The following is a 22,988-nucleotide window of genomic DNA, read 5'->3' as shown; positions in this document are numbered from 1 at the left end:
CAAATAAATAAATAAAAAGATTGCTGCAATTCAAACTGCCAGAATAGAATCAAAAACGTTTAAGTTTATGCAAACAATATGAAAGAAATCTACTAAGCAAGAAGCAACATTTCAAGGATTTTTTTAAGATGTGACTCAAGCTAGCAATAAAATTACATGAAAGAAAAAGCAGCCTGGCGTTAGCAGCTGTACTTCATCGCGGAGCGCAGAGAGCCAGGAGGAGGCAAGACGCCAGCCCTGCAGGGGTTATAAAACTACAACTCCCAGAAATCCCCGGCCAGGCGAGGGGCGGGGCCAACGGTGTATGGGCGGGGCCCCAGGGGCGCTTCTCCCGCGAGGAGTTCCGCGTGAAGTGGCGGGAGCTGCGGCTATGGAGGCGCGGGAAGCGAAAGAAGCGCAGGTGACCGGCTGGGAGCGGGCGTTGGCGGCTTCCCGAGACCGCGTCTGGGGCGTGCCGGTGCCGCCGGCGCATCTCCTGAGCGCTGCCACAGCTGCTTGCCTTCTCCTGTTCCCCACACGCCCGTCTTTAGTGACCTGTGAGCCGGGTCTCCCGGGACCCTTCTTCCCCGGACTCTCCTCGCTGTCCCGGGCTTGGACAGGCGTCAGGCAGCCGCCGTAACGAACCCCCTCGGAGCTGGCTGGAGCGGGACTTGTGCACCCACCCTCCAGCCTCGGCTCGCCCGTCGCTGCTGCCTCCTGCCTGAATTTTCACACCGGCACCGCTTCCAAGTCCCGCATCCCGGGTCAGGGGGTCTCCCGGCACGCGCCGTCTAGGATGTTGCGGGCAACTCCTTTTTTTTTTTTTTTTTTTTTTAATTCAGCCCCGGGGGGTGTAAGACTGCGTTTGTACCCTGCATATTGAGTCTTAAGGCTTTCCTAGTGAGGCAAATTGTTCGTCTGTACCGCTTTGTAGCTCTTTAGGAATGATTCGTTCCCCGGTGAATTCGACTCTTTGCGCCCGCCCACTGCCAAAGCTTGTATCCCTCGAGACAGTTAGGAGGTGACGCCAAGGGAGCCAGAGTATTTACTTCGCGTTTGTTCACCGTCATGCCTGCATCGTGTCATTGCAATTAAAATATGTCTATATAATTTTCTTCCTTTTCATGATGAGGTTGCTGCGTGGTTGAAAAAAATATTTGGAGATCATCCCATTCCACAGTATGAGGTGAACCCACGGACCACAGAGATTTTGTATCATCTTTCGGAACGCAACAGGGCCCGGGACAGGGACGTCCACCTAGTCATAGAGGACTTGAAACAGAAAGCAAGCGAGTATGAATCCGAAGGTGAGAGTAAGTCCTGAGTTTTTCTGAATGAGATCGTAGAAGTAACCAATGTTTGTAACAATGAAATGTGCAAGATTCGGTATAGACAGCTTATTTTGCTTCTTTGTTTGCTAGATGTGTCTTCTACTCAGGTTTCATAGAATTATTTTGTTACTACTCTGATAGCAAAACCACAAACCTAAAGAGTCTAAACTTAGGAGTCCAGTGGGAAAGATGCCTTGTGGGTTTTGACCTCCGTGTGTGTTTGATCTGTCTCCTGTCCCCATGCCTTAGTCCTGCCAAGCTGTTAGACCACCTGTGGTGGCAGCCCTGAACAAACTACAGTAGGACTGTGTGTCAGGGACTGCTTTGGTTTTCTCCTGGGATTATTCGGTTTGAAAAAGTGTGTTCCACACATCTATTTTTTTTTTAGATTTATTTTATTTATTTGAAAGAGTTACAGAGAGAGGTAAAGACACAGAGAGAGATTGTCTTCCATCCACTGGTTCACTTCTCAGATGGCTGCAATGGCCAGAGCTGAGCCGATCCGAAGTCAGGAGCCAGGAACTCCCTCCAGGTCTCCCTCATGGGTGCAGGAGTCCAAGGACTTGGGCCATCTTCTAATGCTTTCCCAGGTGCATCAGCCAGGAGCTGGATCGGAAGAGGAGCAGCCAGGACACAAACCGGCACCCATATGGGATGCCGGCACCACAGGTGCAGAGCAGCTCCATCCATCATCCCAAAAGCCTCCCCAGTGCTACTCCTTTGTAATGTTTTTAAATTGTTTTACTTATAAATGATTTTATTTTTGTAGTTATTAAAATATAGTCTAGAGAAATGAACTTTGAGTCCAGAATAATCTCATTCTATAAGTTGTTTTTTCTTTTTCTTTTTTTTCTTCCTTTTCTTATTTGAAAGTCAAGAGACAAACATATCTTCCATCTGCTGGCTCACTCTGCAAGTGTAAGCAACAGCCAGGGGTGGGCCAGGATCAAGCCAGGAACTGGGAAACCACCCAGGATCTCCCATGAGGGTAGCAGCAACCCAAGTACTTGAGCCATCATCTGCTGCCTCCCAGGGTGTGCATGAGCAGTTAGCTGGAATTGAAGGTTGAGCTGGTACTGAAACCCACACACTACAGTATGGGATGTGGGCTACTCAGCCAGCATCTTAAACCACTGTGCCAAATGCCTTCCCCTGGAGTGTTCTTTAACTGACTTTTAGATTAGTTGATTATATACCATTGTTCCAGTTTTCTGTTTCCATATTGATCTTCTACCTTGCTTTCATTATTGAAAGTAGGATATCGAGGCCGGTGCTGTGGCTCACTAGGCTAATCCTCCGCCTGCGGCACCGGCACCCCGGGTTCTAGTCCCGGTCGGGGTGCCAGATTCTGTCCCGGTTGCCCCTCTTCCAGTCCAGCTCTCTGCTGTGGCCCAGGAGTGCAGTGGAGGATAGCTCAAGTCCTTGGGCCCTGCACCTGCATGGGAGACCAGGAGAACCACCTGGCTCCTGGCTTTGGGTCAGTGTGGTGCGCCTGCCATAGCGGCCATTGGAGGGTGAACCAACGGTAAAAGGAAGCCCTTTCTCTCTGTCTCTCTCTCTCACTGTCCACTCTGCCTGTCAAAAAAAAAAAAAAAAAAAGTAGGATATCAAAATCTTCAACTATTGTTGAATTGTCTATTTCTCTCTATTTTTGTCGGTTTTTGTTTCATAGATCTTGGTGTCTATTAGGTGTATATATTTTTGCAGTTATATATTTTGATAGATTGACTCTTATCATTATAAAATTCCCTCTTTAGCTCTAGTACCATATTTTTTTTATAAAGTCTGTTTTATCTGATGATATCAGTGTAGCTATCTGCCAGCATTCTTGTGGTTGCTTTGCTACTCGAATGATGCGTTGTTTTTTAAAGATTTTTATTGGAACCGGTGCAATGGCGCAGTAAGTTAATCCTCTGCCTGCAGTGCCAGCATCCCATATGGGTGGTGGTTCTACTCCTGGCGGCTTCACTTCCAATCCAGCTCTCTGCTATGGCTTGGGAAAGTGGTAGAAAATGGCCCAAGTGCGTGGGCCCCTGTACCCGTGTGGGAGACCAGGAAGAAGTGCCTGGCTCCTGGCTTCGGATTGGCACAGCTCCAACCGTTGTAGCCATTTGAGGAGTGAACCAACGGATGGAAGACCTTTCTTTCTGTCTCTCCCTCTCACTGTCTATAACTCTACCTCTCAAATAAAATTAAAACATTTTTTTTAATTTACTTTTATTTTAAAGTCAGAGTTACACAGAGAGAGAAGGAGAGGCAGAGAGAGAGGTCTTCCATCCGCTGGTTTACTGCCCAGTTGCCTGCAGTGGCTGGAGCTGGACCCATCTGGAGCCAGGAGCTTCTTCCTGGTTTCCCACATAGGTGCAGGGTCCCTGCTTTTCCAGGCCATAGCAGAGAGCTGGATTGGAAATGGAGCAGCCAGGACTAGAACCGGCGCCCATATGGGATGCCAGCACTGCAGGCGGCGGTTTTACCCCGCTACGCCATAGTGCCAGCCCCAAATACTTTCTTTCTTTTTCTTTTTCTTTTTTTTTTTTTTTTTAGATTTTTATTTATTCAAGAGGTAGAGTTACAGAGGGAAGGAGAGACAGAGAGAAAGGTCTTCCATCCACTGGCCCATTCCCCAAATGGCTGCAATGGCCAGAGCTAGGCTGATCCAAAGCCAGGAGCTTCTTCCCAGTCTCCCACATGAGTGCAGGGGCCCAAGGACTTGGGCCATCTTCTACGGCTTCCCCAGGCCATAGCAGAGAGCTGGATTGGAAGAACAGCTGGGACTAGAACTGGTGCCCATATGGGATGCCGGCACCACAGGCAGAGACCTAGCCTCCTATGCCAGAGCACCTGCCCCGATGCATTTTTTTTTTTTTGTAAAGATTTATTTATTTAGTTGAGAGGCAGAGTTACAGACAGAGAGATGGAGAGACAGAGAGAGATCTTCCATCCACCTGTATACAATTATATCTCTATTCTCCTTTCCCTTTTTGTGGTGTTACTGTTACACATATCCAATGTTACAGACTGGACCATGAGTAGTCACTTCTTAGCCCTAGACACCTTTACAGGATCATACCCATATCCTTTGTGCTGCTGTTAACATATTTCTATGGCCCAACAGTATATTATACACAATTGTTTTTCATAAATTTTATAGGATTATTCTATACAATTTTTAAAAATCAGTTAAGAAAAATATCCGTAGTTGCTGATGCTCTAGTTTTTGGTTTTTTGTTTGTTTGTTTGTTTTTTTATTTATTTATGTATTTGAGAGGCAGAGTTACAGAGAGAGGGAGAGAGAGATCTTCCGTCTGCTGGTCCACTCTCCAAATGGCCCCAGTGACTGGAGCTGGGTTGATCCAAAGCCAGGAGCTTCTTCCAGGTCTCCCATGTGGGTACATGGGCCCAAGCACTTAGGGCATCTTCCACTGCCTTTCACAGGCCATTAACAGAGAGCTGGATTGGAAGTAGAACAGCTGGAACTCAAACCAGCACCCATATGGGATTCTGGTGCAGCAAGTAGAAGCTTAACCTACTATGCCACAGTACAGGCCCGGATGATCTAACTTTTCATGTGCATTCAAAATACTATTTGGAATCACTTGCTTTCAGCCTATAGAACTTCTTGTAGTATTTCTTGTAAGTTGGTCTGCTAACAGCAAATTCTCTGTCTTTGTCTATCTTGTAGCCTTTATTTTGCTTTCATTTCTTTATATGTTTATTTTATTTTCACTTATTTGAAAGGCAGAGTGATGGAGAAGAGAGACAGACATCTTCTATCTGCTGGTTCACTCCCCAAATGTCAGCAACAGCCAGGGTTTGGCCAGGAGCTCAGAACTCCATCTGGGTTTCCTGTATGAGTGGTGGGGTCCAACCACTTGAGCTATCATCTGCTCCCTCCCAGGGTGCATTAACAGGAAGTTGGATAGGAAGCTGTTAAATCCCAACTTGGGAAGCCCAAATCTCATATCAGAGTGCCTTGGAAAGCAGAGGAAGATGTCCCCAGTACTTGGAACCCTGCCTCTCATGTGGGAGACCTGGATGGAGTTCCTGGCTCCTGCCTTCAGCCTGGCCCAGCCCCAGCTGATGCAGTCATTTGGGGAGTAAACCAGAGGATGGAAAAATTTCTTTCTCTCTGTCTCTCCCTTGCTGTCTGTCAATCTATCTTTCAAATAAATAAAATAGATCTTAAAAAAAATAAAGGAAAATAATGTTTGAGGAATGTGAGGTTTCTTTTGGGGGTGATGAAATATTCTAAAATGGATTGTGTTGCTGAATATGCAACTCTAAATGTACTAATGGCCATTAGGTGAGTGGAATGCTAGGTAGTGAGTTATAACTAAATAAAGCTATTAAAAGTTCAAAACGCAAAAAAACAAACATACATACACACACAAGGAAAGCATCTTAGTCACCATGGGACTCCTTATGTTTTTCAGCCAAGCATCTTCAAGACCTTCTCATGGAGAGTGTAAATTTCTCTCCTGCCAATCTCTCCAGCACCGGTTCCAGGTATCTGAATGCTTTGGTTGACAGTGCAGTGGCTCTTGAAACAAAGGATACCTCACTTGCTAGGTAATTATTGTGACCATTTTAATTGCTGTTGTCATATATGCCATGAGGTATTGATCTGAGGACTTTCTGTTTATTAGGATAATTCTTTATAAAGAATCAACAATAAATGCGAAAGCACTGAATTTCATTTAACTCCATATCTTTGCTAGTGAATAAAATTAATTCAGATAAATTTGGTATTGGTTAACTTTTAATATTTTCTTGTTCCAGGATTAGGTTTGTAAAGGTTGGTTCTCATGTATATTTGGAAAAGGATTAGGTACCACTTAACAATGTGCTCTGTAAATAATAAGAAAAACAGTAGGCTGAATGATCCACTTGAGCATGGTAAATATTGGTCATGTTTTCACCATATTGAGTAGAAGAGGTTAGGGGTCTTTATTTGTGATAGATTCTTTTTTTTTTTTTTTTTAAGATTTATTTATTTATTTGAAAGAGTTACAGAGAGGCAGAGAGAGGAGTCTTCCATCTGTTGGTTCACTCCCCAAATGCCACAATGGCAGCTATACTGATCCACAGCCAGGCGCCAGGAGCTTCTTCCAGGTCTCCCACATGGGTGCAGGGGCCCAAGCACTTGGACCAACTTCTACTGCTTTCCCAAGCCATAGTAGAGAGCTGGATCAGAAGAGGAGCAGCCGGGACTAGAACCGGCACCCCTATGGGATGCTGACACTTCAGGTGATGGCTTTACCTGCTACATCACAGCACCAGCCCCTGTGATAGACACCTTTATAACGACTTGATTCTTTCAACAACCCCAAGAGGAAAACGGAGGCCTGGGTAAAATAACTTTCACAAACTAGTAAATGGCAGAGTTGGGCGTCTAACACAGTCTGACTCCACACTGTGTATAGTTTTTGGCCATATCTTACTGAGGACCACAGTTCTAACATACAATCAGAGAACTGCATGGTTGTTCTGCTTAATTGCCAGTTTCAGGGCTTGGAATTTTTTTTTTTGACAGGCAGAGTGGACAGTGAGAGAGAGACACACAGAGAGAAAGGTCTTCCTTTTGACGTTGGTTCACCCTCCAATGGCCACCGCGGCCGGCGCACTGTGGCCGGTGCATCGCGCTGATCTGAAGTCAGGAGCCAGGTGCTTTTCCTGGTCTCCCATGTGGGTGCAGGGCCCAAAGACTTGGGCCATCCTCCACTGCACTCCCGGGCCCTAGCAGAGAGCCGGCCTGGAAGAGGGGCAACCGGGACAGAATCCGGCGCCCCAACCGGGACTAGAACCCGGTGTGCCGGCGCCGCAAGGCGGAGGATTAGCCTAGTGAGCCACGGCGCCGGCCATAGGGCTTGGAATTTTTATATAGGCCCAAAGAGTAGTGTGTTAGGTCTAAGAACACGTAGGTTGTACGGCAGCAGAAGTCTAGAATGACGTCATTGTTGTGACTCCACAGAGACCTGTTGTAGGCTAGGTATGTGAGCACTGAAGAAGCAGACTGCCTTCAAGGACAGCTTCTGCCCATGGTCAAATAAGGGAGACGGACATGTATACTGTGGTATGACAACTGCAGCCATACAAGAGTGCACTACCTGTTGCTCACAGCCACAGAAAAAGAGGTAGTGAATTCCAGGAGGCAAGGAAATCTTAGATTGAGTTTGGAGGGAGAAGTGGAACTTTGCCAGCTGAAGGACATTCAGGGATTGGGAACAGCGTGTAAAAACGCACCAGGATTAAACAGCACAAGTAAGAATCCACACAGAGATAAAATCATTTTTAGAAATGAGGAATGATTCTAATTATCTGTAATGCTCACTTATGTGACTAAATTCTTCTTGTAGTTTTATCCCTGCAGTGAATGATTTGACATCTGATCTTTTTCGTATCAAATCCAAAAATGAAGAAATCAAGCTTGAATTGGGAAAACTTGAAAAAAATCTAACTGCAACATTAGTATTAGAAAAATGTCTACGAGAGTAAGTAATTGAGTTGAAAATGGTGACAAATTTTTATTATACAGATGATAGCAGGACATTGTCAGACTTAGTTTTAGCTATCTATAAATAGGATTTTTTTTAATATGTTGGGAAACAGGGCTCATAATATTCTTTTAAGTAGAAAATTACTTAAGTGAAAGTGGGGAATGAATGGATGTGGACGTTCACTTTTTACTCCGACATTATTTAGACAAGGCCGTAATCAAAGTGGAAGTTCTCTCCTCCCTTCAGAGAAAGGTACCTCCTTCTTCGATGGCCCCTTCTTTCCTCTGGGATCTCACTCACAGAGATCTTTCATGTAGGCCATTTTTTGCCACAGTGTCTTGGTTTTCCATGCCTGAAATGCATGGGCTTTTTAGCCAGATCTCAATGCCTTAAGGGCTGATTCTGAAGCCAGAGTGCTGTTTAGGGCATTTGTCATTTTATGAGTCTGCTGTGTATCCTGATTCCCATATTGGATCATTCTCTCCTTTTTAATTCTATCAATTATTATTAGCAGACACTTGGTCTTATTTATGTGATCCCTTTGACACTCAATCCTATCTTTATGATCAGTTATGAACTTAAACTGATCACCTTAACTGGTAAGATGGTATTGGTACCTGCCAACTTAATGGAATTTGGAGTCCCATGGCAAGTTTTTAGCTCTACACTTAGGGGTAAGTCTGAGGGAGTGTGTGCCGAAATGTCCATCTCTTCCTTCTCTTATTCCCACCCTTATTTTTAACAGGCATCAATTTTCAATTGGATTTAAACACCTAAGAATAATTCTATGTTAAGTAAAGAGTTCAACCAATGGTATTAAGTAGAAAAAGAAAATACTAAAAGGAATAAAATAGTAAGCTGTTCCTCACAGTCAGGACAATGACTGATCAAGTCATTGCTTTTCATAGTGTCAGTTTCACTTCTACAGGTTTCCTTTTAGGTGCTCAGTTAGTTGTTACTGATCAGGGAGAACATATATTTGTCCCTTTGGGACTGGCTTATTTCACTCAGCATGATGTTTTCCAGATTCCTCCATTTTGTTGCAAATGACCTGATTTCATTTTTTTCTGCTGTAGAGTGCATATCCCATAATTTCTTTATCCAGCCTTCCGTGGATGGGCTTTTAGGTTGATTCCATGTCTTAGCTATTGTGAATTGAGCTGCAATAAACATTGAGGTGCCGACAGCTCTTTTATTTACCAATTTAATTTCCCTTGGGTAAATTCCGTGGAGTGGGATTGCTGGGTCGTATGGTAGGGCTATATTCAGATTTCTGAGGTATCTCCGAACTGTCTTCCATAGTGGCTTTACCAGCTTGCAATCCCAACAACAGTGAATTAGTGTGCTTTTTCCCCACATCCTTGCCATCATCTGTTGTTAGTTGATTTCTGTATGAAAGCCATTCTAACTGGGGTGAAATGAAACCTCACTGTGGTTTTGATTTGCATTTCCCTGATGGCTAGTGATCTTGAACATTTTTTCATATGTCTGTTGGCCGTTTGGATTTTCTCTTTTGAAAAATGTCTATTTAGGTCCGTGGCCCATTTCTTAAGTAGGTTGTTTGTTTTGTTATGTTGGAGTTTCTTGATCTCTTTGTAGGTTCTGATTATTAATCCTTTACAGTTGCATAATTTACAAATATTTTCTTCCATTCTGTTGGTTGCCTCTTCACTTTCCTGACTGTTTCTTTTGCAGTATAGAAACTTCTCAATTTGATGTAATCCCAGTTGTTAATTTTGGCTTTGGCTGCCTGTGCCTCTGGAGTCTTTTCCAAGAAGTCTTTGCCTGTGCCTATATCTTGCAGGACTGTCATTTATTTTTACAAATAGTGCACACTTTATGATTTTCAAAATGTATTTAATTGTTTTTAGGAGGTATTTATTTATTTGAAAGGCAGAAATACAGAGAGGCAAAGGCAGAGAAAGAAGTCTTCCATCCGCTGGTTCACTCTCAAAATGGCCACAACAGCCAGAGCTAGGCTGATCCGAAACCAGCAGCCAGGAGCTTCTTCCAGGTCTCCTACATGGGTGCAGGGACCCAAGGACTTGGGCCATCTTCTACTGCTTTCCCAGGCCATAGCATAGAGCTGGATTGGAAGTGGAATAGCTGAAGGCTGGTGCCGCGGCTCACTAGGCTAATCCTCCTGCCACGCTGGCAGACCAGGTTCTAGCCCTGGTTGGGGTGCCGGATTCTGTCCCGGTTACCCCTCTTCCAGGCCAGCTCTCTGCTGTGGCCAGGGAGTGCAGTGGAGGATGGCCCAAGTGCTTGGGCCCTGCACCCCATGGGAGACCAGGAGAAGCACCTGGCTCCTGCTATCGGATCAGCGCGGTGCGCTGGCCGCAGCGTGCCAGCCATGGCGACCATTAGAGAGTGAACCAACAGCAAAGGAAGACCTTTCTCTCTGTGTGTCTCACTCTCACTGTCCACTCTGCCTGTCAAAAAAAAAAGGAAGTGGAACAGCTGAGATTCGAACCGGTACCCATGTGGGATGCTGGCACTGCAGGCAGTGGCTTTACCTGCTATGCGACAGCACCTGCCCTCATGATTTTTTTTAACTTATAAAATAGTATGTAACTTCAAGTGCCATTATATTTGCTTTGCTGCATTTTCTTACTGTATCTCTGATTGTCCTGTTTTGGTGGCATGGGCCTTCTTTAGGTCCTTGTTACCCCAGAAATGAGATCCTGTGGGACAGGAGTCTATAAATGCACAGGTAATTTGGTGGTGTGCAAATATGTTCAGAAAATAGTATGTATGTGCAAAGCACTGTCTTTCAAATAGGCCTTAAGACCCTTGAATGACAGGTTTACTTTTTCCAAGAATAACTGCCATAAGTTAATCTTAAAATTACTGTGTATTCCTTGAGAAAAATCCCAGATGGCAGCACAGAGGGGAAGGTGACCTAGGATAATACAGGGTAGTCTAGGATATAAAAATTCATGGTAGAGGGGCCAGCGCTGTGGTGTAGTGTGAAAAGTCACTGCCTGCTGTGCTGGCATCCCATATGGGTGAATGTTCAAGTTCTGGCTCCTCTGCTTCCGAGTCAGCTCTGTGCTGTGGCCTGGGAGTGCAGTGGAGGATGGCCCAGGTGCTTGGGCCCCTGCACCCACTTGGGAGACCCAGAAGAAGCTCCTGGCTCCTAGATTCTGCCTGGCCCAGCCCTGGCTATTATGGCCATCTGGGGAGTGAACCAGCAGATGGAAGATCTGTCTCTCCCTCTCTCTCTATAACTCTCACTTTCAGATAAATAAATTTAAAAATATATACATATAAAAACTCTTATCTGCTGTGGCCTGGGAGTGCAGTGGAGGATGGCCCAGGTGCTTGGGCCCCTGCACACACATGGGAGACCAGGAGGAAGCACCTGGCTCCTGGCTTCGGATCGGCGCAGCGCACCGACTGCAACGCGCCAGCCATGGCGGCCACTTGGGGGGTGAACCAACGGAAAAAGGAAGACCTTTCTCTCTCTCTCTCTCTCTTTCTCTCTCTCTCACTCTCTCTCTCACTGTCTAATTCTGCCTGTCAAAATAATAAAAAATAAAATTAAATAAATAAAACTCTGACTTTAAAATAAATAATCTTTTTAAAAAAATAGAAAAGAAAAATCCGATAAGTAGATCATCTACCTTTACTAAGCTAGATTTGAATCCAAAAAGCAGTAGAGTTTCTTTTTTTATAATAATTTCACTGGAAAGCAGTGAAATAATTTTTTTGAAGATTTATTTATTTATTTGAAATGCAGAGTTAAACAGACGTGGGGAAAGAGAGAGAGAGGTCTTCAATACGCTAGTTCACTCCCCAAATGCCCACAACGGCTAGAGCTGGGCCCATCCAAAGCCAGGAGCCAGAAACTTCTTCCGGGTCTCCCATGCGAGTGCAGGGGCCCAAGGACTTGGACTATCTTCTGCTGCTTTCCCAGGCCATAGCAGAGAGCTGGATTGGAAGTGGAGCAGCTGGAACTCGAACCAGCACCCATATGAGATGCCGGCACTGCAGGCGGTGGCTTTACCTGCTGCACCACAGCGTCGGCCCTGATCAATGTGAAATTATTATAAAGTAATAATTTAATTTTGCTTTTTAAAGGGATCTCAAGAAGGCAGAACTGCATCTGTCTATAGAAAGGGCCAAAGTTGACAGTCGTCTTCAGAACATGGATTTCCTGAAGGCAAAGTCAGAGGAGTTCAGATTTGGCATCAAAGCTGCAGAGGTTTGTATGAAGGCCAGAGCAGAGTCAGCTCGCCTCAGACTTCCTTCTAACCTCCATCCTCAGAACTAGGCAGTGTTACTAGTTCATTGTCACAACTGAGAGGACCGCAGAGAAGACAGGTGACTTGCCAGGGTTACTTACCATCTTAGCTGCTGATCCAGATTCATACTCCTGCATTCAGGCGCTGAAGCTAAGGCTTTAAGCACTGTACCCATCTTGTCACAAATGTGCAAATGCGGGGGTCTAGAAAGGGGTTGCGTGTGGCATCAAAGTGCTTAGATGTGTGTGTAAGTGTTCCTCTGTGATTTATAGTTTCTCTTTACTCTGTTAGATGTTGGAACTATTTCATGATGCTCACCTTCAAGACAGTATTTTAACTGAGCCCCTTTCTCATCATTGCAGGAGCAGCTCTCAGCCAGAGGCATGGACGCTTCTCTGTCTCATCAGTCACTAGTCGCACTGTCGGAGGTGAGCTGCTTGTCTTAGTCCAAGTTCTGCTGAAACAGAACATCACAAACTGAGTAATCTGTAAATAATTGCACCTTCTCTGGCTCCGGGGTCTGGAGGCCACATCTTGGGAGGGCTTTCATGCCGAGTCATGACACATTAGACAGACAAGTGAACACACAAGTATGAGACACAGAGGAAACTGGGTGGAGCTCATGTTTTCTCTCAGGAGCCCACTCCCACTATAACAGCTTTAATCCATTCTTAATCACCTCTTTTTTATTCTTAATTTTTTAAAGATGTATTTATTTAAAAGTCAAAGTTATAGGGAAGGAGAGAGAGGTATCTTCCATCTACCTGTTCACTCCCTAGATGGCTGGGCCAGGCAGGAGCCAGAAGCCTGGAACTCCAGCCATGTTTCCCAGTGGCAGGGACCCAGGTACTTGGGCCATTCTCTGCTGCTTTGTCAGACACATCAAACTGGATCAGAAGTGGAGCAGCTGGGACTAGGATGCTATGATATTGGATGCTAGCGTTGAAGGTGGTGGCACCACAATGCAGCCCCTCCTAATCGCTTAAGAGTCCCACTGCTTAATACAGTCAGAATAGGGGCTAGTGCTGTGGCTCACTTGGCTAATCCTCTGCCTGCGGCGCCAGCATCCCATATGGACACCAGGTTCTAGTCCCTGCTGCTCCTCTTCCAGTCCAGCTCTCTGCTGTGGCCTGGGAAGGCAGTGAAGGATGGCCCAAGTGCTTGTGCCCCTGCACCCACATGGGAGACCAGGAAGAAGCACCTGGCTCCTGGCTTCGGATTGGCACAGCGCTGGCCATAGTGGCCATTTGGGGGGTGAACCAACAGAAGGAAGACTTTTCTCTCTGTGTCTCTCTCTCACTAACTCTATCGGTCAAATAAGTTAAAAAAAAAAAAAAAAAAATATATATATATATAGTCACAATAGCAATTAAATTTCTTTTTTTTAAAGATTTATTTATTTATTTGAAAGAGAGAGGAGAGGCAGAGTCTTCCATCTGCTGTTGCCAGCAACAGCCAGAGCTGCGCCAATCTGAAGCCAGGAGCCAGGAGCTTCTTCCAGGTCTCCCACGTGGGTGCAGGGGCCCAAGGACTTGGGTCATCTTCTACTGCTTTCCCAGGCCATAGCAGAGAGCTGAATCAGAAGTGGAACAGCCAGGATTTGAACCGGCGCCCATATGGGATGCTGACACTGTAAGCGGCAGCTTTACCTGCTATGCCACTGCACCAGCCCCAACAATTAAATTTCAACACAACTTTTTTTTTTTTTTTTTTTTTTTTTTTTTTTTTTTTTTTGACAGGCAGAGTGGACAGTGAGAGAGAGAGACAGAGAGAAAGGTCTTCCTTTGCCGTTGGTTCACCCTCCAATGGCCGCCGCGGCCGGCGCGCTGCGGCCGGCGCACCGCGCTGATCCGATGGCAGGAGCCAGGAGCCAGGTGCTTTTCCTGGTCTCCCATGGGGTGCAGGGCCCAAGCACCTGGGCCATCCTCCACTGCACTCCCTGGCCACAGCAGAGGGCTGGCCTGGAAGAGGGGCAACCGGGACAGAATCCGGCGCCCCGACCGGGACTAGAACCCGGTGTGCCGGCGCCGCAAGGCGGAGGATTAGCCTAGTGAGCCGCGGCGCCGGCCTCAACACAACTTTTATAGGGAACATTTTAACCATTGTATTTATTTTAACCTAATTTAACTTTCCTTAAAATATTATTCCGGGGTGAGCATTTGGGTTGGCAGTTAGGATGCTAGTTAATATGCCTGCATCTCAGAATGGGTTCACACAGAAGTTAAGATGCCATTTGGGATTCCCTCACCTCAGAATACCTGGATCAAGCCCCAGCTCCTTTGCTTCTTGTCCAGCTTCCTGCCAATGCACACCTGTGAGGCAGTAAATGATGGCTGAAGTTCTTGGACCCTGTCACCCATGTGGGAAATCCAGATTGAGTTCCAAACTCTTGGCTGCATTTGGCACATCTCTGGCTCTTTCAGGGATTTGGGACGTGAAGCAGCAGATGAGAGATCACTGTGTGTCTCTGTCTGCCTTTCCAATAAAATGTAAATAAATAAATAACTTTAAATGCCTGGGTCCCACATCTGAGTGCCTGGGTTTTTGTTATTGTATTTATTTATTTATTTAGAAAGAGTTACACAGAGAATCTTCCATTTGCTGATTCACTCTCCAAATGGCTACAATGGCCAGCACTGGGCTAGGCTAAAGCCAGGAATCAGGAGCTTCGTCCTGGTCTCCTTCATGGGTCACAGGGACCCAAACACTTGGACCATCTTCTGCTGCTTTTGCCAGGCCATCAGCAGGGAGCTGGATCAAAGTGGAGCAGCCTGGATATGAATCAGCATCTCTCCACCACAGTGCTGGCCGCCCGAGTACCTGCATTTTGATTCCCAGTGCTACTCCTGACTCCAGCTGCCTGCTAATGCAGATGCTCAGAGGCAGTGGTGATGTCTGCAGTAACTGGATACCTGCCACCCTCATGGGAGACCTGGACTGAATTCCCAGCTCCTGGGTGCTGGCTTCAGCCCTTCAGGGCCACTGCAGGCGTTTGAGGAGTGAACTGGTGAATGCAATTGTTCTCTCTCTCTCTGTCTCTCTCTCATCTTTTTTTTTTTTTTTTTTTTTTTTTTTTTTTGACAGTGGACAGTGAGAGAGAGAGAGACAGAGAGAAAGGTCTTCCTTTGCCGTTGGTTCACCCCCCAATGGCCGCTGCGGCCAGCGCACCGCGCTGATCTGAAGCCAGGAGCCAGGTGCTTCTCCTGGTCTCCCATGCAGGTGCAGGGCCCAAGAACTTGGGCCATCCTCCACTGCACTCTCAGGCCATAGCAGAGAGCTGCACTGGAAGAGGGGTAACCGGGACAGAATCCAGCACCCCGACTGGGACTAGAACCCGGTGTGCCGGCGCCGCAGGCGGAGGATTAGCCTATTGAGCTACAGCGGTGCCGGCTCTCTCTCATCTTAACTCTATCTCACTTCCTGCCTCCCAAATAAGTATTAGTCCTCAATATGCTTTATTATTTCTTATTTTTAGGGCTTTCGTACACTGTTGAGCTGATTACTTTTCCCTTACTTTTTATGTCCACAGTATTTACATCTGTATTACCTGCTTGGCTATACGTATACATACACACACACACCCACACACACACACATTTGGTTTCCTTTTTGTGTTACTATAATCTGCGAACTCTACTGGAGTCAGTTATAAACTATTGATTTATTTATTAAACAGATTTATTGAGTGTGTGCTAACCATCTAAGTGCACCTTTCTTCTCTTCTAGTATGCTTTTAAGAATACAGGTCACTAAACTCCTGTAGTTTCCCAGTGCAATTCTGGGTTTTCAGATTGTGTAAGTGTCTTATCTATTTTGGTAGGAAGAGAGAGAAATAGGGGATTTTATTTTATTATCCTTACTTTTTTCTGTCTGATTCTTGGAATCTAAAGTTGACAATTTATAAATATATATTTGAGGTTTTAATTGTTCTTATACATTCTAATCCTTCATGATCACATTGTTTATGTTCTTCACATACTTCCATCTTATTCTTAATCAGTGGGTGTATGACATTACTATTTTAGCCATCCTATAAGCACTGCTTCCAGTGGAGGTGAGTTTGTCTATCCATTTATTTTTGAAGCTCATCATTTGATTCAGTGTCCGGAACACCCTAATGTCAGTATTTTCTTATGTTTTATTTCACAAACGGGCAATATTTGGTTGCATTGTGAATATCTATTACTCTGTGACTCTGTTTTTTTTCCATCCCCAGAAACTAGCAGAACTAAAACGACAGACTATACCTTTGAAGAAAAAATTAGAGTCCTATTTAGATTTAATGCCGGTAATTATTCTTTCTTTTTTTTTTTATTTATTTCCCACAGCATTCTGTAAACGTACTAAATGATCGTGAAAATTGTTTGTGGATTTAAAGTCAGTTGGGGAATCTCAGTGTTGGATGTCTGCTATTTCCTCTGTAACATTTCTTGCTTTCTGATTGTAGTCCCTTGGAGTCTGAATTGAGGCAGTATAACCTTCCCTTCTTTTGTTTTCCTTTAAAAGAATCCATCTCTTGCTCAAGTGAAAATTGAAGAAGCAAAGCGAGAATTAGTAAGTAGTTCCAATTTTCTGTTTTTCAGATTTTTGTAAAAGAAATGAAATAAATGCTGAGATAGCTAAGCCCCTCCAGCTTCTGTGCTTCCTCCTCAGAGGCATACCACAGTCCCAGCGTTGCTGTGTGCCATTTCTATGGATCTTTTAGTACTTTCTGGGCATGTGTGTATTTGTTTTTTTTTTCCATTAAAAAATACACAGTGGTACTTTATATATCTTTTAATATTTTACTTAGATTTCCCTAGTGGAAAAGAAAGGTTGACAAATGCAAAATATTCTATGCAAAGATAATTAGCAAGGGCATAAGAGCTGGAAAAATGGAGGACTTTTCCAAACTGTGACAAGTGATGAGGTCCAACTGCTTGAGGGTTCGTGCTGTAAGACAGGGTGGAGAACCGACTTCAGATGTAAAGGGCACTAAACATAACAAGGGTTGGACTTGGAGGCTATAGGGCACTACCTGAAAGTTGCTTGAAAAGTCTGTTGATCTTTTTATTTTTTAAAGATTTATTTGTCTGAAAGGCATATTTAGACAGAGAAGGAGAGATAGAGAACTCCCATCAGCTGGTTCACTTCTCAGATGGCTGCAGTGGCCAGGTTGGGAGCCAGGGGCTTCATCGGGGTCTCCCACAAGCACTTGGGCCATCTCCTGCCGCTTTCCCAGGCACAATGGCTGGGAGCTGGACTGGAAATGGAGCAACAGGGACTTGAACCGGCACCTGTATAGGATGCTGGCATCATAGGTAGTGACTTAACCCATTACGCCACAAAACCAGTCCCAAGTCTGTAGATTTTTAGGCTCAAGGGAAATGTGATCAAAGCTACACACTTTTAAAAAATTTGTTTATTTGAAAGGTAGAGTGACGGAGAGCCTTCCATCTGGTGATTCACTCCCCAAATTCCCACAACAGCTAGGGCTGGGCCGGACTAAAGCCAAAACAAAGAACTCTACTGCAGGTCTCCCACATGCATGTCAGGAACTCAGACATTTGGACCATCATCTGCTGCTTTTCAGGTGTGTTAGGAAAGAGCTGGATAGGAAGCAGAGGGACTCAATCCCTCTGATATGGGATGTAGGCCTCCCAGCAGTGTGTTAACCTGCTAAGTTATGCTTTTTGATCAGGCCTGTGCTTTAGGATGATTTTTCTGTGACCAGTATATAGGATGGGTAAGAGGAGCAAGAAAAAAAAAAAAAAACTGTAGAAACAATTTGGCCTGCTTTGCAGATGTGAAGTAGTGAAGACAACAGCAGTGAGAAGTACATTGCTTTAGGATTAAAAATCAGAATCATCTATTCATGTATCATTACACTAATTCATCATCTCTAGGCTGTCCCCATCAGATGTTTATTAGAATCAGTGAAGGAACTGAAGACTTGGGTGAGGAGAGAGATTGGAAGGCAAAGGGGACAAAGGGGAAGTATAAAGCAAGGGAACGTCTAATGTCTAAAACCATATTTGATATCTATAGTGGTTGCGCAAGATGCTTCTGTTTTAATGTTTTTCTTTTTGCTTCCCTTATTTTAAATAACAGTGGAAGTTACAGCATCTGTTTTATGACTTGTTTATGGTACTTATGTATTTCTTCTTTTAGGATGCCATTGAAGCTGAACTTACAAAGAAAGTAGACATGATGGAACTGTGACCAGAGCCAAATAAACATCCTTTTCCCTAACAAAGTACATTGAGTAGAACTTCAAAGGACCTTTTTTTTTTTTTGCTCTTGGCATTCCTTAAAAAGATAATTTCTATGTTCTTAGATGAGATGATAATGTCAATATTGATAGAATGATGGTTTCTGGCTGTGTATTGTATTTTTGTGCTCCAATACAGTTTTCATATTAAAAAGCATTTCTCTCACTTGCTTCCTATATGGCCAGTGATTAAGAATCCTTTAGTAGCTCTATGATGTTGACATTATGATACTTGCAGGCATGCACTCATCAGTTCAGCTAAAGAGAAGGGAGAAGATTCTGCATCTCTAGTTCTGTTTTTCCTGCTCTTCTTCTCCAGGGGTTTCCTGTTCTTTCCAGTCAGCTCATCTGCCTATTTCCAAATGTTAATATATGCAGGAATTAGTTTTTGAAAAGCATGACCTTTCAAATCAATAGTAAGAAGACAAGAGCTCAGCAGCGCGGTGCTGGAGCCGTGCTGCACACCTGAGGTCAGGATAATCCAAAAGATCAAAGATTGAATTTTTTTAGTATAAAAAAGGACCTCAACGAAATCATAGGGGAGTTTTAATATTCCCATTTTTAAATAATTATAGAGTCAGAAGCATGACCAATATATAGGAACCATAAATTAAGTGATTGAAGTTTTTGAAGATTTGGAAACATTAAAAATTCTTCATAACAAAATCATAGGTAAAAGGACGTAACACATGTATGGGAGGTAAGGAAGAGATTTTTATACTATGTAGCTTTTTCATGGTTAAAGTTTTATAGCATACAATTAAAAAACTTTTTTAAAGATTATCTAAATAACTTTGAAATGTCCCTTATTCTCTCCTTTTCTTTGCTATCAGCCAAAAAGAACATTTGTGTTTTAGAAACTGTCGTATGTCCTTTAGCCATTTTTGTATTAACTTCTGGTCTTTTTTTTTTTCTTTTTTAAATTTATATATTTATTTGAAAGTCAGAGTTACACAGAGAGAGGAGAGGCAGAGAGAGAGAGAGAGAGGCCTTCTATCCGATGGTTCACTCGCCAAGTGGCTGCAATGGCCAGAGCTGTGCGAATCTGAAGCCAGGAGCCAGGAGTTTCTTCCAGGTCTCCCACGTGGGTGCAGGGGCCCAAGGACTTGGGCCATCTTCTGTGGCTTCCCCAGGCCATAGCAGAGAGCTGGATTGGAACAGGAGCAGCCGGGTCTCGAACTGGTGCCCTTATGGGATGCCAGAGCTTCAGGCCAGGGCGTTAACCCGCTGCGCCACAGCGCCGGCCCCTGGTCTTTTTCTTAACAATTTTTAGGAGGTCCTTATATATTGACTAACCCAATCTTCTGTGATTTTTGAGTTTTAAATGTTTTCCCAAGTTTTTCATTTGATGTAATTCAGTGCTTTTGGTAAAGCAGTTTGGTTGATTCATTGTGGAAATGACCACAATAATTCTCAACCTTTGTGCTTACCCCTTTGTAATACAACTTTTTTTAAAAGATTTATTTATTTTTTATTTTTTTATTTTTTGACAGGCAGAGAGGACAGTGGGAGACAGAGACAGAGAGAAAGGTCTTCCTTTGCCGTTGGTTCATCCTCCAATGGCCGCCACGGCCGGCGTGCTGCGGCCAGCACACCACGCTGATCGGATGGCAGGAGCCAGGTACTTATCCTGGTCTCCCATGGGGTGCAGGGCCCAAGCACTTGGGCCATCCTCCACTGCCTTCCCGGACCACAGCAGAGAGCTGGCCTGGAAGAGGAGCAACCGGGACAGAATCCGGCGCCCCAACCGGGACTAGAACCCGGTGTGCTGGCGCCGCTAGGCGGAGGATTAGCCTAGTGAGCCGCGGCGCCGGCCAAGATTTATTTATTTATTTGAGAGTCAGAGTTACATAGAAAGAGAAGGAGAGGCAGAGAGAGAGAGAGAGAGAGAGAGAGAGAGAGAGATCTTCCATCCGCTGGTTCACTCCCCAACTGGCCTCAACAAGCAGAGCTGCACTGGTCCAAAGCCAGGAGTCAGGAGCTTCTTTCAGGCCTCCCATGCAGGTACAGGGGCCCAAGGACTTGGGCCATCTTCCACTGCTTTTCTAAGCCATAGCAGAGAGCTGGATCGAAAGTGGAGCAGCCCATATGGGATGCAGACACTGCAGGCAGTGGCTTTACCCGCTACCCCCCAGTGCCAGCCCCTGTAATACAACTTTACCACTTCTCCCATCAAGAGGCAGCATCTAAACAGCAAGACTTCAAAAAGTTTGTGAAAGATAGAATTTAAAGCCAAGTTTATTTTGGTACAAAAAAATTGAAATCCATGCAACTTTTTCACAATACATGTTTTTCCATAAAGTTTTGAAGACTTCTCATGTCCACAGATTGTCTGGTTAGCCCTAAGACTTGTTTTGGGCAGTGGGATAACAGCAAACCTGACAAAAGCAATGTAATAAAAACCGATCGTTGGGCATTGGAGCTTACCCTCTCTTTGCTATTTGGAATTCAGAGACCACCTTGTAAAGAAGCCTGGACAAGTCCATTTCAGGATGAGAAACTACACAGAGCAGAGACAGGTAATTCCATCTTAGCCCTGCTTCCAGCCCTCAAGTCCAGAGTGGCTTGCAATCACCATGTGAAGGAGGGCTTAGACTATTTGGCCCCTCCTGAGCCACCAGGAGACTTCAGAGATCAACTCCCCGGGTCCACCAGAAACTCAACTGATTTGGAATAGTAATTACATTTGTAAAATCCCTTATGCAGCAGCACCTGCATAGTGCATGACTGAGTAACTGGGAGAATGTGTATTTGTGCCGTGAAATATCTACTGGTGGATCTGAGGAGAAGTGAAGATGGCGGAGTGAGGCATGCCATGGCCTGCTGGCCTCTGAGCCGGGGACGCACAGCCCCCTGGGAGGCCAAGTATAGCAGTTGGGCCATGCAGGTTCTTTATCACAGGAAGAACATTTCTCTTGACATTTAGGTGCTTTTTATTCATCTCAAAAACAAGATTCTGAACTCAGAATTTGGCAGATAAATCTGTGTTGACTCCTAGAGTGGGTAGTCCAACTTCCTTTATCCAGTCACTTTCCCTGTTCTTGGAATGGGGATATTTCTTCTCTGCACATTACTTTCATGATTTGGTATGGAAAAGACTGCTTTTCTTCTGTTCCACCTCTTAGATTCAACAGAGAATCCCGTGGCATGCAGCTGTCCTGCTGACTTCCCCAGAAAGAAAGAAGCAACTGATATGAATCTTCTGCTGCAGTTTGCCTAATAAAGAAATTATTTTACACCCTGAAGGCTGATGTTTAATTTGAAACAGGTGCTTAAGTGATGGTACTTGCCAGTCTACCTTTTGTTCCAAACAAGAAGACCAAATGCAAGTGTGGGTGACTACAGGGCTTTTAAAATTGTCTTCCAGATTCAGCCACTACTCTGATAAGCACAGTTAAGACTGCAGCAGTATATTCCAAATTTACATTCTAATTTGAAATGAAAAGAGATGCTAGAAGTGTCATGTATTTATATATTTGACATCCTGTGACATATTTCCTGGACAAGATCAAAGGTCCAGGTTTGCTGTTGGGGAAGTGTAAAGATGGGATTTCAAGGTTCATTTTATATGTGAATAAGCCATCACAATTTCTTTTCAAATATACATTTTTACATGTGTAAATCCAATTTTTGGATAAAAAGAAGGGTTTTTCTCCTAGAGAAGAAAGTTGTTGACTTCTTTCTCAGAAGTCTTGACAGTTGATTTTTTAAAATGTGTTTTCATTTTTCTAAGGAAGGACCAGACTGCGCAGTGGCTAACCCTGTGAACGAATTCTGGGATTTGGTTGAAAGGATGCTGAAAGCAAGAGTTTTGTGTCAGTGATGGAACCCTATTCACCACCCTAGATGGGAGACTGCTGTGTTATAAATTTCATCATGAGACCGTGTTGCTATGGCTAGAAGAAAAATGGCATAAATGGTTTTTCAGTTCAGAAGATATGATGAACCTTATCATATAACCTGCCTCCAACTTTGGACATAGAGGAATGAAAAAATGAAAAAAAATTCCATATAATTCCTCTCTCCTAAGAAAAACAAAGATATATAGCTCCATCTGACATGGCATTTTATATTATACCCTGCATTTTTTATAAAAGCATAGATGACTCTTTAAAAAAAAAAAAAAAGGAAAAATATCTACTGCCCCCTTCCCGCTTTCCAGATCTCGAGTCTCCCTTGAGGCCCACCCTAACTGGAAGCATACTAGAAAGGCAAACCTGTAGACTGTAATTGACTTTATCCAAGTTGACATATCACAAAGCCATCCCAAACAGTCTTAACTGCTTAATTCCAAGCAGAGCATGTACAAATCACATACAAACAAAAACAAAATCTCAAAAGCAGAGGGAAAAAAGTGCATAGTATAGCTGACAGTGAATTCTTAATAGTTACAATAAGAGCAAAGCCAGCAGAATAATATCTTTAATGTTCAAAAAGAAAAAAATCTATCACCCTAGAAATCTGTATCAAGGAAAAGTATCATTCAAGAATGCAAATGAGGGGTGGGTGTTGGCACAGCAGGTTTAACCACTGCTTAGGATGCACACATGCCACATTCCTGGGTTTGAGTTCTGCCTCAGCTTCCAATTCAACTTCCTAGGAAGCAGCAGATGATGGCTCAAGTATTTGGGTCTGTGCCACCCACATGGTGAAGCGCCTGACTTTGGCCTAGCCCACCTCTGGT

The 22,988-nt window shown here is 44.3% G+C and overlaps 1 protein-coding gene across 4 annotated transcripts; it reads left to right on the top strand.

Annotated features, from left to right (window-relative positions):
* The first annotated feature begins 277 nt into the window (after positions 1 to 277).
* HAUS1 (HAUS augmin like complex subunit 1) lies at positions 278 to 21,543 on the top strand. Of its 4 annotated transcripts, XR_007921466.2 has the most exons (11): positions 278 to 400; positions 1,112 to 1,286; positions 5,744 to 5,879; positions 7,667 to 7,801; positions 11,891 to 12,014; positions 12,417 to 12,482; positions 16,271 to 16,342; positions 16,561 to 16,608; positions 18,205 to 18,289; positions 20,757 to 20,823; positions 21,430 to 21,543. XR_007921466.2 is itself a non-coding variant. In XM_002713514.5 (9 exons), exons 1-9 carry the CDS (start codon positions 305 to 307, stop codon positions 18,253 to 18,255), a joined length of 903 nt encoding a protein of 300 aa, XP_002713560.4. In that variant the 5' UTR covers positions 278 to 304; the 3' UTR covers positions 18,256 to 18,470. The 4 variants fall into 4 exon arrangements, 2 of the variants coding, with proteins under 2 accessions (XP_002713560.4, XP_051707218.2); XR_007921467.2 differs by lacking the exons at positions 16,271 to 16,342; positions 20,757 to 20,823; positions 21,430 to 21,543 and adding an exon at positions 16,383 to 16,454; XM_002713514.5 differs by lacking the exons at positions 20,757 to 20,823; positions 21,430 to 21,543 and having other exon boundaries at positions 18,205 to 18,470.
* Positions 21,544 to 22,988: the final 1,445 nt, after the last annotated feature.

This window comes from Oryctolagus cuniculus, chromosome 10 (assembly GCF_964237555.1).
Source record: "Oryctolagus cuniculus chromosome 10, mOryCun1.1, whole genome shotgun sequence".
NCBI classification, from domain to species: domain Eukaryota; kingdom Metazoa; phylum Chordata; class Mammalia; order Lagomorpha; family Leporidae; genus Oryctolagus; species Oryctolagus cuniculus.
Note: the sequence above shows the minus strand (reverse complement) of the source record. Positions and strands in the feature narration are given on the sequence as shown.

What these genes read in the sequence shown, in the direction of transcription:
- HAUS1 (XM_002713514.5), top strand. Translation starts at nt 305, where the DNA reads ATGGGCGGGGCCCCAGGGGCGCTTCTCCCGCGAGGAGTTCCGCGTGAA. An exon ending in GGGAAGCGAAAGAAGCGCAG is followed by an intron (nt 401 to 1,111) that starts GTGACCGGCTGG and finishes TTTCATGATGAG; the next exon opens with GTTGCTGCGTGGTTGAAAAA. An exon ending in CCTATTTAGATTTAATGCCG is followed by an intron (nt 16,343 to 16,560) that starts GTAATTATTCTT and finishes TTCCTTTAAAAG; the next exon opens with AATCCATCTCTTGCTCAAGT.